This window comes from Nyctibius grandis, assembly GCF_013368605.1.
Source record: "Nyctibius grandis isolate bNycGra1 chromosome W unlocalized genomic scaffold, bNycGra1.pri SUPER_W_unloc_1, whole genome shotgun sequence".
NCBI lineage: Eukaryota > Metazoa > Chordata > Aves > Nyctibiiformes > Nyctibiidae > Nyctibius > Nyctibius grandis.
The window spans coordinates 7,210,811-7,227,710 of record NW_027167472.1 but is presented as its reverse complement, the minus strand read 5'-3'; the positions used below and the strand labels follow the sequence as shown (position 1 = coordinate 7,227,710).

The 16,900-nt window shown below is 41.5% G+C and overlaps 1 protein-coding gene across 1 annotated transcript; it reads left to right on the top strand.

The window, feature by feature from the left end:
- Window positions 1-312: 312 nt before the first annotated feature.
- LOC137677105 (protein fem-1 homolog C-like) lies at window positions 313-15,718 on the top strand. The gene is made up of 3 exons (XM_068424293.1): window positions 313-399; window positions 1,287-2,012; window positions 13,197-15,718. Exons 2-3 carry the CDS (start codon window positions 1,469-1,471, stop codon window positions 14,504-14,506), a joined length of 1,854 nt encoding a protein of 617 aa, XP_068280394.1. The 5' UTR covers window positions 313-399; window positions 1,287-1,468; the 3' UTR covers window positions 14,507-15,718.
- The last annotated feature ends 1,182 nt before the right edge of the window (window positions 15,719-16,900 follow it).

The window sequence follows — 16,900 nt, the reverse complement described above, 5'->3', positions numbered from 1 at the left end:
GCTAACCAAAACCTACTTCCCCACTGCGTTCTGCCAGCCCTCCCGCGCTATAGCGGAGGGCGGTGCGGGGGGGCTCGCCCGCTCCCCTAGCGGACAGCTACCGCATCGCCACCGCCCACCAGCACCGCCCCGCTCTCAGCGTAGCTTGAGCGGCGGCGTAGTCCCACCCCCCGCCCTGCTCCGAGTGGCTGGCGGTGCTCAGGCGTGTTTCTCATTGGGCCTGGCGGCGGCCGGGATATGCTTGGTAGTTCCGCCGTGCCCGGGCGCAGGGTTGGTGGTGGAGGTTAGTCGCTGTGGGGACTGGTCTGTTATGGAGGAGCCGGACGGAGTGCGGGAGGCGGCGGGCGCTTCCGCGTGAGGGTGGCTTCGGCGGGAGGGAGCCGGTGGCGTCCTGGGAAGGTAGCATGCACCCTTGGGTCATTCCTCACCGATATGTTCTGTGTATGTTCTCGATATGTTCATCTGGCGGTGATGCTGTTGCCTCTCCGGCTCCGGGCAGGCGGTGGAGGCCGCCCTGTCGCAGCGGTCGCGTGGGGAACGGCTCTGAGGGAGCTGGGAAGGGGTTTTTGGGGACCCTGGGGTGGTATGGAGGGGTTGCCCAGAGGTGGGAGGCGGGCTTGGGGGGTGGGTGGGTGGTTGTTGGACTAGGGGTGGAAAAGAGGGGGGCGATCTGAAGGGAGGCATCGGGGGTAATCGGGGGGGGGGGGTAGGCGGCTTTGGGGTGGGAGGCAAATATAGTGTGGTCTTGAAGGAGAAGATTTGTAGGTCGGGGGGGCCTTTGGGCAGGCTGAGGGTGGTTGTGGTGGAAGGGCAAGTTCAGGATTTCGGCGGTGTCTCATACTAAATCAAATGACTGTAGCAAGGACGTGTTTTGTCTTTTCGGTCAGGCTCTGAATTTGCTCCCTTGCCAGTAGGGTGGAGGTAGCATGGGGGCGCGTGTGTCTGTGAGCATGGGGCTCCGCAGAGGACCTGAGGGGGGCCTAATGGTTCTTTGCTTAGGCTGTGATTAAAAGCAGAAGTTGATACAAGCATGCGGTTTGTTATGTGGTGAGGGGAAAGTGTTTTCCTGCCAATGGTATGGATAGTGCACTGCTGGGATCAGGCTTCCTGCTCAACATCTTTCCTTAAGGGGCACTTTGCAGTCCAGGGAAGTCCCATGGAAGGCAGCTGGATGTTGGTGCACCACAACCAGTGGTTTGTTTGAGTATAGCTGTAGAAAAATGTAATTGTATATATTTATTTGAGAAGTAGAAGGTAAAAACATTCAGAATTCTTTTCTTTTGCAGAGTTATCAAGTGCAGCCTGTGCTTTGTCAGGATCTCGTTCAGAGTGTCCATGTTGTCCCATCTGCCTGATCTGAGAAAAAGTTGGGGACGCTCTGTTTGGGCTGTGTGTTTCTAATAAGCTTTTGTTTGTGACTCTGAAAAAGGCAGGTGTGTATCCTTCAAGAAACAGAGGTACAGACTAAATGGATCTAAAGACAGCAGTGTTCAACGCAGCTCGTGATGGCAAACTGCGGCTCCTTTCCAAGTTACTGGCAAGCAAAACCAGAGAAGAGGTGGCCTTACTAATGTCAGAAAAAAACAATGGTGCCACACCACTTTTGATGGCAGCCCGTTATGGGCACGTTGACATGGTGGAATACTTGTTGGGCTATTGCTCTGCTTCTATAGAAATTGGTGGTTCAGTTAATTTTGATGGTGAGACCATTGAGGGAGCTCCGCCATTATGGGCAGCATCAGCCGCTGGCCACTTGAAGGTGGTTCAGTGTCTGTTAGATCATGGTGCATCTGTCAACAACACAACTCTAACAAATTCAACTCCGCTTAGAGCTGCCTGTTTTGATGGTCACCTGGAAATAGTAAAATATCTCGTGGAGCACAAAGCAGACTTGGAAGTATCAAACCGTCATGGGCATACATGCTTGATGATCTCATGTTACAAAGGCCACAAAGAAATTGCGCAGTATTTACTTGAAAAAGGAGCTGATGTTAACAGAAAAAGCATTAAAGGTAAGTTCATAATTTCATTTTTCCTTGTAGTAAATAGGGATGAAGTTACTTGTGTTCTTTAGGAGATTGACATCCAAAAATATTCCTCTAGTCTCATAATGTGAATGGTTTTTCCAGTAAGAGATGAAGTGTATTTAACTATGTTTTTACAAGTTTTTTCAGCATACTCATTTAATACTGGCTATAAAATGTAATTCTGAATGGATACATTTTAATCTAAAGACTTAGCATTTATGCATGTGCGAAAAGCTAATTGATTTTTGCTGAGAACTCCTATTTGTAGCAGGTTTGTGTAGTAATAAATATATGAGCATATATTGTGTAAAATTTAGGATGTTTTTCATACTGTTTCTTAACAAACCAAATATGCTGTACATAAAATTTGCCTGTGCCACTAAGACTGGAATAGGGAAAGATGCATAAAGGAGAAGAATTCTTTTCTACATTAGAGATGAATAATCACTTTGCCCTTTACTCCTCCTCTCCCTCAAATTCTTGAATCCTTTTGGACCTTTTTTCCAATGTTAGTAAGCAAAAATGTATTTAGGATTAAGGAAATGAAGCTTCATGTGACTCTGATCACAACAGAAAGACTTCCAGTGGTGCACATATCATAGAATGGTTTGGGTTGGAAGGGACCTTAAAGATCATCTAGTTCCAACCCCCTGCCACGGGCAGGGACACCTTCCACCAGATCAGGTTGCTCCAAGCCCCATCCAACCTGGCCTTGAACACTGCCAGGGAGGGGGCAGCCACAGCTTCTCTGGGCAACCTGGGCCAGTGTCTCACCACCCTCACAGCAAAGAATTTCTTCCTAATATCTCATCTCAATCTCCCCTCTTTCAGTTTAAAAATGTTACCCCTCGTCCTGTCACTCCATGCCCTTGTAAAAAGCCCCTCTCCAGCTTTCCTGTAGCCCCTTCAGGTACTGGAAGGCTGCTAGAAGGTCTCCCCGGAGCCTTCTCTTCTCCAGGCTGAAGAGCCCCAACTCTCTCAGCCTGTCTCCATAGCAGAGGTGCTCCAGCCCTCTGAGCATCTTCGTGGCCCTCCTCTGGACTCGTTCCAACAGCTCCATGTCCTCCTTATGTTGGGGGCCCCGGAGCTGGGCGCAGCATTCCAGGTGGGGTCTCAGGAGAGCGGAGCAGAGGGGCAGAATCCCCTCCCTCGCCCTGCTGGCCACGCTTCCTTTGATGCATCCAGGACACGGTTGGCCGCCTGGGCTGCAAGCGCACATTGCCGGCTCATGTTGAGCTTCTCGTCAACCATCACCCCCAAGTCCTTCTCCTCAGGGCTGCTCTCAATCCATTCTCCGCCCAGCCTGGATTTGTGCTTGGGATCGCCCCGACCCACGTGCAGGACCTTGCTCTTGGCCTTGTTTTGAACTCCATGCGGTTTGCACAGGCCCAGCTCTCAAGCCTGTCAAGGTTCCTCTGGATGGCATCCCTTCCCTCCAGCATGTCGACCACACCGCACAGCTTAGTGTCGTGAAGAACATCTGTTTGAACAATGTGTCAGGATAATTGTAAACAGAGGCAAAGCGAAGACATCCTTTTTGCTGTGGTCGTAATTATGTGGACCTCTTATTCTGATTGCTGGCTTTTGTTACATCTCAAACTTGTATGTGCATATGATATTGGCCTAAAAAGCATATTGATTATTGCAGGTTATGGTTAACTTCTTAGCTCATTGAGCCAGGATTGTGTCTCAGCGGCTTATTTTTTATATATGTTTATTAATAATAAATCTGCTAATAAATCTTTCTGTAGCATAATACTTCAGTTGCCCTTTTCTGGCTAATTAAAATTTTAACAGTTTAATATACTTCAAGTATATTTTGACAGAAAACCCTGTAGTGCCTAGCTTACTGCACAATATTGTTAAATGCCAAATATGAGAGTAATCTCTCTGAAAAAGCTGTTCAGTTAAATATGCCTTTTTTCTGCAAGTCATGGAGTTACGTGGGTTTAATATAAAGAAAGCTAAACTAAAAATTTGTCGTAGAGGTGGGCAGAACAAAATAAATCTTAGTAAGGATTTAAGGTTGCCTATGAATCATGGACTTGTGATAGGATAAAAATGTCATGTTTCTAGACTGGGTTCTTGGAATAACAAGCTAAATATAAAATATACATTATTTTTAGTTTAAAAGTCATCCCTTTATGCGGCGGGCGGCAAGGAAGGCACAGACTCTGAGATCGAGGATGCAAAGGCCTGAAGCCGAAAGGCCTAAGGCTCTTTATTGTTATGCTACTACCCTATTTAACTGCTACAATGCAGGAGCCAGACTAGGCAGTTCAAGATAACATCAACATTCACACACTAAGCACTCATCACCCATCCTGGGAAGAGCCAGTGTTCTGGACTCAAAACATCAACAACCATTCCTTGTTTTCAGCTCTGTGTTCAGAACTGACCTTCAACACATGTTTACTTGTTACATGCCTCAAAGAGCCCTGTGAACTGGTCTCGGCTCCTTTATCTCAGAAGCAAGCAAAAACTATTCTCAGTGCAGTGTTCCCAAGCAAATCTTATGCTCCCCAAGTAAAGCACAGCTGTTTGCAGGCTGAGGGTCTTCCACACCTTTATATGGTAGGTATGAGCAGAGCTGCTAAATATCTGATGTAACAGGAAAAAATAAATCTGTGGATCTCTTATTCCTCATTTTTGTGTCAGTGGAATAGGCTTTAATTTATTCATCCTTATTATTCACTTTACTAGTGCATTAATTTTGTTTATTGTTTAAATGACTGAATGGCAGCTGTGCACTCCTGAGGATTTTCTCACTGCTCTCAGGTTTTTTTTTTTTTACCGTCTTAATTCCTTCCTCTCTCTGCTTCCTTCAGTTTGTGTGATTTACAACTTAGGCACATGAGCAAAACTTCCTAAGGTATTAACTGATCCTTATTTTTTAATAATAATAATGATTAAAAAAAGTTGGATTGGATATGTTTTAGCTCATAAAAATCAATTTTATCTTTTGGACTACAGTGTGTACATATATCTATTGGTCAAGTATGGACTGCCTTTTTGTGTTTGGAAACAGATGCTCCTCTCTGATGTGACATGAGTATATTTTTTTGGCATCATGAAGCAGTCTGGTCTCTGAAGTTATTAAATAAGCAGTGAAAAACTAAAGGAAGAGAGAAAGAAAGTGCTATAAACCCTGAAAGTCAGCTGTGGAAAGGCAGAAGAACTGAGCAAAACTGGTAGCCTTAAATATTACAGCAGTATGGGTGTTGCAATGGCTGAGGCTCAACAACTAACCTTCTGAACTTTGTTTTGCAAGAATGCTCGCTAGCTATTAATTTCAAAATGAATGTTTCCAATAGGATTCATTCTACATTGTCATATCCTCCCTCAAAGCCTCTGTCTATTACTTTCAGTTTCTACTTCTCCCTGTTGTCTAACAACTCACTTGACAGAGAGTAGGGGTGCTTGTGGTAGGGAGGTGAAGAGAACTTAGAGTGCTCTGCTCGAGTAGTTAAAGTTGTTGTTATCCTTGTATCTAAACTAGACCCATTTCTGGGCCGTTCATGGAGAAGCCTACTGCTCTGTGAAAGATGAAAAAGCTTTAGCTTCTGTCAATTTTGCTGCATTTTAAAATATAAAGCTTCTTATAAGAACAAAACTAATGTAATTTTACGATGTTTAGAAAAATGCTGTTATGGGAGATTACTAGAGGTTCTCTTCCAGGTATTCTTGAAACCAGGGAAAGAGTGAGAGGGTAAAATGATGCAAACTATCCATTAGGCTTTTCCAGTAGATTTTTCTTATGGTAAGATAGGACTTTATTCACATTTTAAAAATGGGGAGAATTCTAGAGCTGGGAAAAATGTGAAAAGATGTTTTCAAGTGTTGACAGTTCCAGGGAAAAATCCAAATACTTGGAGATGACAAAATAGGTAAGTTCACAGAGATCTAAAAGCCAGGATGACAATTGAGGCAGGGGTATAAGAGAGTAGTTTTAAAAACATGCAATTAAGTTCTGCTTCTAAAATACAGACATAATCCAGCAACTGTGTTTTGGACTACTAAAATTCAGAATGCAGATTTTTTGGAAGGAGACTTGTGGAAGTGCAAAAGTACAGCTTAGGATATGATTTCTGAGTCTGATTCAGGTAGGATACTACGCTGAGGTAAAGTGTCAGACTAGCACCACCTAACAGGAGATGATGGTGAAGAATCACAGACTGGTTTGGGTTGGAAGGGACCTTAAAGATCATCTAGTTCCAACCCCCCTGCCACAGGCAGGGACACCTTCCACCAGACCAGGTTGCTCCAAGCCCCATCCAACCTGGCCTTGAACACTGCCAGGGAGGGGGCAGCCACAGCTTCTCTGGGCAACCTGGGCCAGTGTCTCACCACCCTCACAGCAAAGAATTTCTTCCTAATATCTCATCTCAATCTCCCCTCTTTCAGTTTAAAACCATTCCCCCTCGTCCTGTCACTCCATGCCCTTGTAAAAAGCCCCTCTCCAGCTTTCCTGTAGGCCCCCTTCAGGTACTGGAAGGTGCTGGAAGGTCTCCCCAGAGCCTTCTCTTCTCCAGGCTGAACAGCCCTAACTCTCTCAGCCTCTCTTCATAGCAGAGGTGCTCCAGCCCTCTGATCATCTTCGTGGCCCTCCTCTGGACTCGCTCCAACAGCTCCATGTCCTTCTTCTGTTGGGGGCCCCAGAGCTGGACGCAGCACTGCAGGGGGGGGTCTCAGGAGAGCGGAGCAGAGGGGCAGAATCCCCTCCCTCGACCTGCTGGCCACGCTGCTGGGGATGCAGCCCAGGATGCGGTTGGCCGCCTGGGCTGCGAGCGCACATTGCCGGCTCATGGTGAGCTTCTCGTCACCCATCACCCCCAAGTCCTTCTCCTCAGGACTGCTCTCAATCCATTCTCCGCCCAGCCTGGATTTGTGCTTGGGATCTCCCCGACCCACATGCAGGACCTTGCACTTGGCCTTGTTGAACTTCCTGTGGTTCCCACGGGCCCGCCTGTCAAGGTCCCTGTGGATGGCATCCCTTCCCTCCAGCGTGTCGATCGCACCGCACAGCTTGGTGTCAACGGCAAACTTGCTGAGGGCGCACTCAATCCCACTGTCCATGTCGCCGACAAAGATGTTAAACAGCGCCGGTCCCAATACCAACCCCTGAGGAACGCCACTTGTCACTGGTGTCCACTTGGACATAGAGCCATTGACCGCAACTCTTTGAGTGCGACCATCCAGCCAATTCCTCATCCACTGAGTGGTCCATCCGTCAAGTCCATGTCTCTCCAATTTAGAGACAAGGATGTCATGCGGGACAGGGTCAAATGCTTTGCACAAGTCCAGGTAGATGACATCAGTCGCTCTTCCCCTATCCACCAGTGCTGTAACCCCATCGTAGAAGGCCACCAAATTTGTCAGGCATGATTTGCCCTTAGTGAAGCCATGTTGGCTGTCATCAACCACCTCCTTGATTTCCATGTGCCTCAGTATAGTTTCCAGGAGGATCTGCTCCATGATCTTGCCAGGCACAGAGGTGAGACTGACTGGCCTGTAGCTCCCCGGGTCTTCCTTTTTTTCCTTCTTGAAGATGGGGGTTATGTTTCCCCTTTTCCAGTCAGTGGGAACTTCATCAGACTGCCACGACTTCCCAAAAGTGATGGATAGCAGCTTAGCAGCTTCATCCGCCAGTTCCCTCAGGACCTGTGGATGCACCTCATCAGGTCCCATGGACTTGTGCACCTTCAGGTTCCTTAGATGGTCTCGAACGTGATCTTCTCCTACAGTGGGCGGTTCTTCATCCTTCCAGTCCCTGCCTCTGCCTTCTGTGACTTGGGTGGTGAGGCTGGAGCACTTGCCGGTGAAGACGGAGGCAAAAAAGTCATTGAGCACCTCAGCCTTCTCCATATCCCGGGTAACCAGGTCTCCCGTTTCCTTCCGGAGAGGGCCCACATTTTCCCTAGTCTTCCTTTTATCACTGACATACCTGTAGAAGCATTTCTTGTTGCCCTTGACCTCCCTGGCCAGATTTAATTCTATCAGGGCTTTAGCTTTCCTAACCTGGTCCCTGGCTGCTCGGCCAATATCCCTGTATTCCTCCCAGGTTACCTGCCCTTGCTTCCACCCTCTGTAGGCTTCCTCCTTGTGCCTGAGTTTGTCCAGGAGCTCCTTGTTCATCCATGCAGGCCTCTTGGCGTTTTTGCCTGCCTTCCTCTTTGTCGGGATGCATCGCTCCTGAGCCTGGAGGAGGTGGTCCTTGAATACCAACCAGCTTTCTTGGGCCCCTCTTCCCTTATCAAGGTTATACATACAGTAGTACTATATCAAGGACTAGCACTATTTCAGTGTTACCATTTATGTGGGAGACTGAAAAGCATAATACTCAAATCTGCTGGGGGGGGTTTTTTTTACAGACTTGGCAGACCCAGAAGTAAGGGGAATATATGGATGCACACTCTTTGCTATATGACCAGTGTGGTTTAGTATACATGAAAAATAATTAATCTTCCCTTGCAGTAAACATCAAGGAATCTGACAGATTTGTTCTCTTCTGAGTTTTTTTGTCTTGTCTGCTTGCCAAGATTAATTTTGGGGGGGGGGGGGGGGAATTACAAACATGCTTTTTTTCCCCCTTGTGAATAAAGGCCTTGTTCTCAAAGTGCTCTGTGTCTTTTTTTGTTTGGTTTGGGTGGTTTTTTTTTCCCTTTTTTGGATGATATTGCATAATGCTCTGTACTGCAATTTGTAGATATTTTGTGTGTGATGCTATGTGAAACTGAGCTTCAGTATGAATGTCTATAAATAACGCAAGAAGGTACAGTTTAAAGGAATAAAGTATTGAATTTCAGATGCAAAAAATAGTTCCTGTTGAAATTAAAAACGTTTTCCCTTATAGACAGATTTTTTTTGGATAATTGTGCTTGTGTTTCTCCTGCAGACTTGGAATACTCCTCCAGTCTTTCTGCTTTTCCAGGAATCCGGGAAGGGGGATGTATGAGAAATGTAAGAGAGGGTAAAGGTTCTTGCAGTTCTCTGTGGAAGTAGAGCAGCTTATTCTGTCTTAGAAATGGTGTGGATTTGTTTATTCAGGCTGTTGAGAGTCAAGTATTTTCTATATGTCAGTCTTTGGCCTGTGTAAAATAAAGTTAATATTTTAATGCAGTTTAGGTATAGCTCCCTTGACACCTGATAAGAGGTCACAGAGCATCATCTACAGGGAGTTCATTTCTAGCCATCCAGGTGGCTTGAAGTGTAAGTTGGAATATCCTCTTGGAAATGCTTGAACAACTTTTTCAGTTTGGGTGTTTTGAACCTCTTGGGAAATGGGCACTGAAAGACCCATTCTGCAGTGCTCCACTACCTTGTGTGGAGCTCAGGTTGAAGATCTCTTTCTGATACCAGACGGTTTAGCAACGGTTTAGCAAGAGTAGGCCTCAGAGTCGGCTCTAAAAGGCCTGTTCTGTGTTACCTTTACACAGAATCAACTTTCCTGTCAGTAATTTTCCTTTCAGCTGGAATAACAGAGAATAACAGGATGTTCTGAAGCAAACTGCATGTTTTGTAGATAGAGTCTGCTTCTGGGACTGATAACAGCGTTATAGTCGTCAACGATTCTTGCTTGCGCTTAGTCTTAGAAAATCCAAGGTCTCTGTTAAATTCCTTGCTAATTATAAAGAAGGGCCAAAGACAAACAGGACTGTGAAAAACAACTTTGTGATGTCTAAATTAACTTGATTCCCAAACTCTGGAGCCAGAGGAGAGGTAAGTCCAGTGAGAACCAGAACGATATCTTCTCCTTGAGGCCACCTGCACTTGTCAACAAGAAGGCCTCGACCACGCTTGCGCAGAAGCACAATTAAGGGGGATCGCGACCACTAGAGACCCCAGTGTGTAAAGTTCAGCAGCTGAGAGTGTATTTTCAGGAAGAGATCTCTGGTATGATATCACACTGCTATCATATTTTAAAAATCAAATTTTAAATTTAAAAAGTTTTGCTATCCAGAAATTTGATTAAGCATTTTGCAAATTTTAGGAAGTGGATGTAGTTAATATTGGTTGCAAATCAAGCCAAATCACTTTGTGTCACTGCTTCACTTTCTTTCCTCCCCATGTCAGAAGCTATCAGCCTATTTTGAGAATAATTTGCTTCTGATATAGAAAGACACAACCTCATTATAAATTTGAATCTCCCTAGATGAGCTGTTTTCTTCTTTTCTTTTTTTTTTAAGACTGGATAGTTAGGGAATTAGTTCTGTGATACATGAAGTATTTGTGTAATGTTCATACTACCTCTGTTAAAGTAGGACTATAATGAAAGAATGAAACATGAAAGTATGACATCAGTTTAACTTTTTTTTTTCCCCCTAATGTGTCTTTGTGAGATTTGGATTATTCCATTTTGTTCTTGTTTTAATTGGAGAACATTATTAGGTAGTACGAATAGTAGAGTTTTATATAGATAGAAAACAGTATTAACAATGCAATATATTGCAATATAACAGTACCTACTTCTCTAGCAGAGAAGTACTAGGACTAGCATAACATTTCCAGTCCAATCTTATTCTTGTGCAAGAATGAGAAGTTTCTCGTGCTGTTGTAATATTAGCTAGCTTCTACATGTGCCCCCTCCCTGGCAGTGTTCAAGGCCAGACTGGACGAGGCTTGGAGCAACCTGGTCTGGTGGAAGGTGTCCCTGCCTGTGGCAGAGGGGTTGGAACTAGATGATCTTTAAGGTCCCTTCCAACCCAAACCAGTCTGTGATTCTATGAAATTCCAGCAGATCACTTAAGAATTAGAAATGGATTAAGAAAATTTAATGAAGTCTGCTTTGAAATAATCATCTTTAACTTAAAGAATGCTTAAAAAATTTGACCAACATCTCTGTATATGTTTCTCTTAGGTGCTTATCAAAGAAAATGACTTTCAAAGGATGTTTGCTTCTTTTCAGCCTATTTCCTCTTTAATACAGCAGTGGATATAATGTTGATTTTAGTTTCTTACTGAAGAAATAATTTGTTACAAAAACTGAATTGACTTAACTGCAGAATTGCATAGATAGTGTTCAGGCACTGTTTATTCCTGTCACTATAGACAATATGGTATTTTTGAAGTGAGTAATAGTTGATTTACCATCCTTATATTTGAACAGTTGAATTTATGGGTAACATGGGGAACATAGACCTTGAGTTAGATATCAAGGCTAACTGCCACGTTCTCCTAAATTCTTCCTCAAACTTAACACTTGATAATGGCTAGGTAGATGGCTGGAATTCTTGATATTTCTTAAGGTTGGGTTTTATGTGTGTGTGTGTGTGTTTTGTTGGGTGGTGGAGGTTTTTTTTGTTTGTTTTAAGTTGGAAGCTCTATATCCATCTATCTGCCTGTGTCCGCTTTTAGTTTATGGAAGCTTGTATTCTTATAATATTTCCTTCCTGCTGCTGTTCCATCCAGTCAAACTGAAGTGAGGTGTAGCCACTAAAAATTAGTGGTGATTGCTTTCCTTTATTGGTTTGTGCATTGCTTGAAATAATTGTGGTCTCCAAGGCCTACTACAATATAAGTAGCTAAAAAATTACCCTACTTCTGATAGGCTGTTAGTAACCACTGTTTGAGTAAATAATTATAATACTAATAAAAAAGCAAAACTCTTAATGAAGGAGATCCAGGTGGAGAGAGTACTGAAAAATCCTTGGTGGTTTAGGAATATTTCCACATGTTCTGCATACCTGCATTGTATGTTAATGATATATAAACTGTTGGTTTGTACCTGAATTTATGCAGACAATGGCTAAGCCTAATTTGTGTGAATTTTTGCACTATCTATGTGTCATAGCATACATGTCTGGCAACTGATAAAAGAGTGTAAAGGGCAGCATTATGTGGTGATGGATCTACAGTGTGTAATACGAATAGCTGCTATTGATCCTATTGTCAAAGCTAGCAAGATGTATATCAAGTTGTGAAGCAATTGTAAGAACTTTGGTGTTACTAGTGCATTTTGATTTGTTTGTCTTTAATATGCTTTTATGTTATGACTTTTTTAATATCTTGAAAATATTGACTTGAAGGTAGAAAATAGAGGATTGTGAATGATAACATGTAAAGATGAAATAGTTGTGACCTAAGGATGACTCTAGTATTTTAACAAGTACAGTATGGTCTGTAATAAAACATTTTTGAGAGGGTTTTTTATTTTTTAAATCAACTGACACCTCAAATATAATTTAAACTATGTACACTAATATTTTGAAATTTAAATGTTAAAGTTTGCCCAGCTAACACAAGATTCTGACATACGTTGGTGCAAACACTTGTAGTTCTGTCAACTGGGGGTATGAACAGTTTTCCATAATAAAGATAGAAGGAATTATAGATAATAAACTACAGTTGACAAACCAAACTTTTAATCTACCGAAATTTGGAAAAATATCTGTTCATAACAATGTAATGTTTTGTGGGTTGGGGTTGAGTTTTTTTCTGGGTTGGTTTTTGTTGGGGGTGTTTTTTTGTGGGTTGGATTGTTTTTTTTTTTTAATGTTTGGAACTTGCACGTAAAAATTGTTTGAGGGGACAAAATGTGATCACAGCTTCTGTTCTACTATAATTGTAAAAACCTGTTAACTTTTAGTCATAATCTTTTGAAAATAGCTTTTTGCACACCTTTGGTATGAATTTGATTAGTGTGGTAGCTAAATTCTTGTTATCCAGTGTGTGGATGAAAGAGAGAGAAAGAGATACAGTGTAGAGGTGAGCAAGGCCAATGTTGAGTTAGCACAGCTTTAATTTTTATACAGACCTTATTAATTTTTATTGTGGATGGAGATAGGGAGGGAGGAAGGAAGGAAATTTGACAAGGGAAGAAGGGAAAATGTAACGACTTAAGATGGCAAGATTAGGTTTTGTTTTATACTTGAAAGCAGATACAAAATTGCTCATGTAGTAGAGAATTCTGGTTTAAATTTTGAATAATGAGACATAAGTGTCCTTAAAATCTGTTTAATTCTTTTGAGTAATAATGACAAACATTTTGATTTGTATAACTGCCTGGTAGCATTGATGTTTTAATCAGGCCTTGAATGTTTTAACTTGTCATTTAAGCCTTTCATAGTCTGTAGATGTCAAAAACAGATTTTATTTTTTAACTATTAGTGTGGTGATATTTGGCCTATAATTTGATTATGATTTATGTAATTGTTTTTCTTCTTTCGCTAGGAAACACTGCATTACATGACTGTGCAGAATCTGGAAGTTTAGAGATCATGAAGATGCTTCTCAAGTATTGTGCTAAAATGGAAAAGGATGGCTATGGAATGACTCCCCTTCTGTCAGCCAGTGTGACAGGCCACACAAATATTGTGGACTTTCTAACCCAACATGAACAGACCAGTAAGACAGAATGTATTAATGCTCTGGAACTTCTAGGAGCAACATTCGTGGACAAAAAGAGAGATCTGCTTGGTGCTTTGAAATACTGGAAGCGAGCTATGGAAATGAGATACAGTGATAGGACTAGTATCCTGAACAAACCTGTGCCACAAACACTAATTATGGCCTATGATTATGCTAAAGAGGTAAACAGCTCAGAAGAGCTAGAAAATCTTATTGCAGACCCTGATGAGATGAGAATGCAAGCACTATTAATTAGAGAACGTATTCTTGGTCCTTCTCACCCAGATACATCCTACTATATTAGATATAGAGGTGCTGTCTATGCAGACTCTGGAAACTTTAAGCGATGCATCAACTTATGGAAGTATGCTTTGGACATGCAGCAGAACAATCTAGATCCACTGAGCCCTATGACAGCCAGCAGTTTACTATCATTTGCTGAACTCTTCTCCTTCATGCTGCAGGACAGGGCAAAAGGCCTGCTAGGCACTACTGTTACATTTGATGTTCTCATGGGTATACTGTGCAAAAGTGTTCTTGAAATAGAGCGGGCCGTGAAACAAATCCAGTGCCCTCCTGATACAATACAGCTGAACAAAGCCCTTTCTATCATTTTGCATTTAATTTGCTTGTTGGAAAAAGTACCTTGCAGCTCAGAACAGGAGCATTTTAAGAAACAGACTATTTACAAGTTTCTTAAGCTTCAGCCTAGAGGGAAGAATAACTTCAGTCCACTTCACCTTGCTGTTGACAAGAATACTACATGTGTGGGTCGCTACCCAGTTTGTAAATTCCCCTCTCTCCAGGTTACTGCTGTCCTGGTGGAATGTGGTGCTAATATAAATGTCAGAGACTCTGATAACAACAGTCCTTTACATATTGCTGCATTGAACAACCATCCAGGCATCATGAATTTTCTTATCAAGTCAGGTTCACACTTTGATGCCACAAACTCGCATAAACAAACTGCTAGTGACTTGCTGGATGAGAAGACAATAGGAAAAAACTTAATTCAGCCTATAAACCATATTACGTTGCAGTGTCTTGCTGCTCGTGTTATAGTGAATCATAACATATGCTATGCAGGGCACATCCCTGAAAAACTAGAGAAATTTGTTTTGCTCCATAGATAATAGTGTGCAGTCCCAGAGTGCTGTTGTTGAAGCATGACTTTGTGACAATGTTTTTCTTGAGCACTGTTATGATATACCAGTATTCCCTTAGTCTGTTCCATCTTGCTCTCATTGGCTAAAATGTTGCTAGCATCACATCTGCGGAGTTGGTTAACCAATATTTGAATATGCCATATATTATATTTTGTGGATTATTTAGAAATGCAGTGCCATATTTAGACTCTTAAAATTGTTTGCCAAAGGCTTGTCTATTCTGGTCCTATTTGCCTGTTGGGTGTTTAGGACTGAGTTGAATATTTTCCACTGGTGTCTTTTTTACTACAACTGTTGTGTGGATTTTATACAGTTGGAGGGTCATTTTTTTTGGTTTTGCTTGAGCATTTCTACTCTTACTCTATTCTTTTTCTATGGACTTGTTAAACTGTGCAAGTTGTATGGACTTGTTAACATTTGCAACTACCATAAGTGCTTTTTATCTTCTCTATGCACTGACTTAAACGTGACTGTTGTGTGTGAATATATTTCTATGCAGCAGATGGCCAATTTCAACTTAAATGACCATTTTGATTTGCGGTTTTGTTTGGAGCTCTTTGTGAGAATACTGCCTTCATAGCATGACAAATTTTGGAGCTACATATCACCTTTCTGAACTGGGGTTTAACTTTTTTCTTCTAGCTGTAACTGAGGTTGCTTTCCTCTTGATCCTCTGGAAAGCTGTGCTAAATTTGGGAGAAGAAAATCTCTTGTTCTAATGGTAATCCACTTGAACTCTTAATCTGATAATTGTTCTCTCGTATCATGCAGTTAGGGGAAGAGTCCTCACCATGTACAACTGACAGCTTCCATTTTGCACTAATGTCTTGTGTTGGTTATGTGACTAGATGTAAAGTTTGTTCAGAATTGAACCTCAAACTTAATGATACACTCTAATGAGAAATAGATGAAATGTATGCCATAGTTTAAATTTACAAATCAACTTCATTAGCTACAAAAGAAACTAAAGCATGTTGGTGGTGCAATACTTAACAGTCCAGAAATATAGGCATCATCTAGTATCATAACATAGTAAACGGCTGTATGCTAGAGTAATAGAAATTCTATAGCAGTGTCTCCTCTTCTTCGTTTTAAATATCTTTATAAATGCATGTTTTTTTCTATCTCTATTATCTGTCAGCTGTACTTAAAGAAAAAGCAGAAGTTCTGTTGTGTATATATAGCTCCTAATTAAACTTACATATTTTATAATATTTGCATAATAGCTTAACTTTTACAACAGAAAGGGCTCTTTTGACTTGATAAGAAATCTATAAAAGAATTTCATAAAGGAGAGTGAGATTCAGATATTTAATATAATTCAGCACTTTACTGTTGATTAATAGTAGAATTTATTATGGCACATTAACCCTGCAAATGTCTAAGTGAAATTAATTTGTGTTGAGTAGAATACAGTTTACCTGCAAATTTAGTACTCAGGCATATTGGATATTGTTGACTTGATGTTTCATTTCAGTGATGGGCAGTAAATGGGTTTCTTGCTCCAGCAACTCAACAAGTTGATTTAGGCTTTTGTTGGTGATAGAGATATTTAAAAGCCAAATTAAGTAGATAAAGGAAAAAAATTATTTAGGACGTTTTTTTGAAATTTGATGTTGGAGTATCTTTCTTTTGTGAAGTAAGTTGATGAAGAATGTCTTGAGAGTATAAAAGAGTGTGTATATATATATATATATATATATATAAAGTTCATCCTTGCTTCTTGGCTGTTTCAGGTTTTTTTTCTTAGTGTACAGTGTGGAGCCAACAAGCTTAGTCATTCTTGGGGAAAATATTGGGATACTTTTAAACAAAGATATGTTGAAAGTAGTGCTGTTTGTATATTGCCACTTTCAAACTCTTATTTTGAAACAACTTTCACCTGTTTGTCCCATGGCATACCTATATTGTATAAAATTCTGAGTATTAGGAAATCCTATTTGTTTCCCTTGAAAATGTGCAGCAGTAAACTTCTATTAGATTGGCTGATTTTTTTTTTCTGATTTGTAATGATTAAACTACATGCCACCCAAGCTGTCAGCTGTGAGAACAAGTAGTTTGATTTTGTATTTCTTATTTTTTATATGCTTCTCTACTACATTGTAAGTTGGTGTAATCAACAAATCATACCATGCTAGAAACGATCCACATTATGCTTTAAGCCATAAAAAAGCATTATACTTCAAGTAATAAAAAATAGTCTTCTTTCTATAGGTCACAGAGAAAGGGATTTTTAGATCACAGTTTTATACTTTGGAATCTGTACTGCTCTTTAGTGTTTGCGATTTCAATTTGTCTATAACTGTATAATATCCTGTTTAAAATTAGTTACTTAGAGATTATTAGTCCAGAAATAGAACT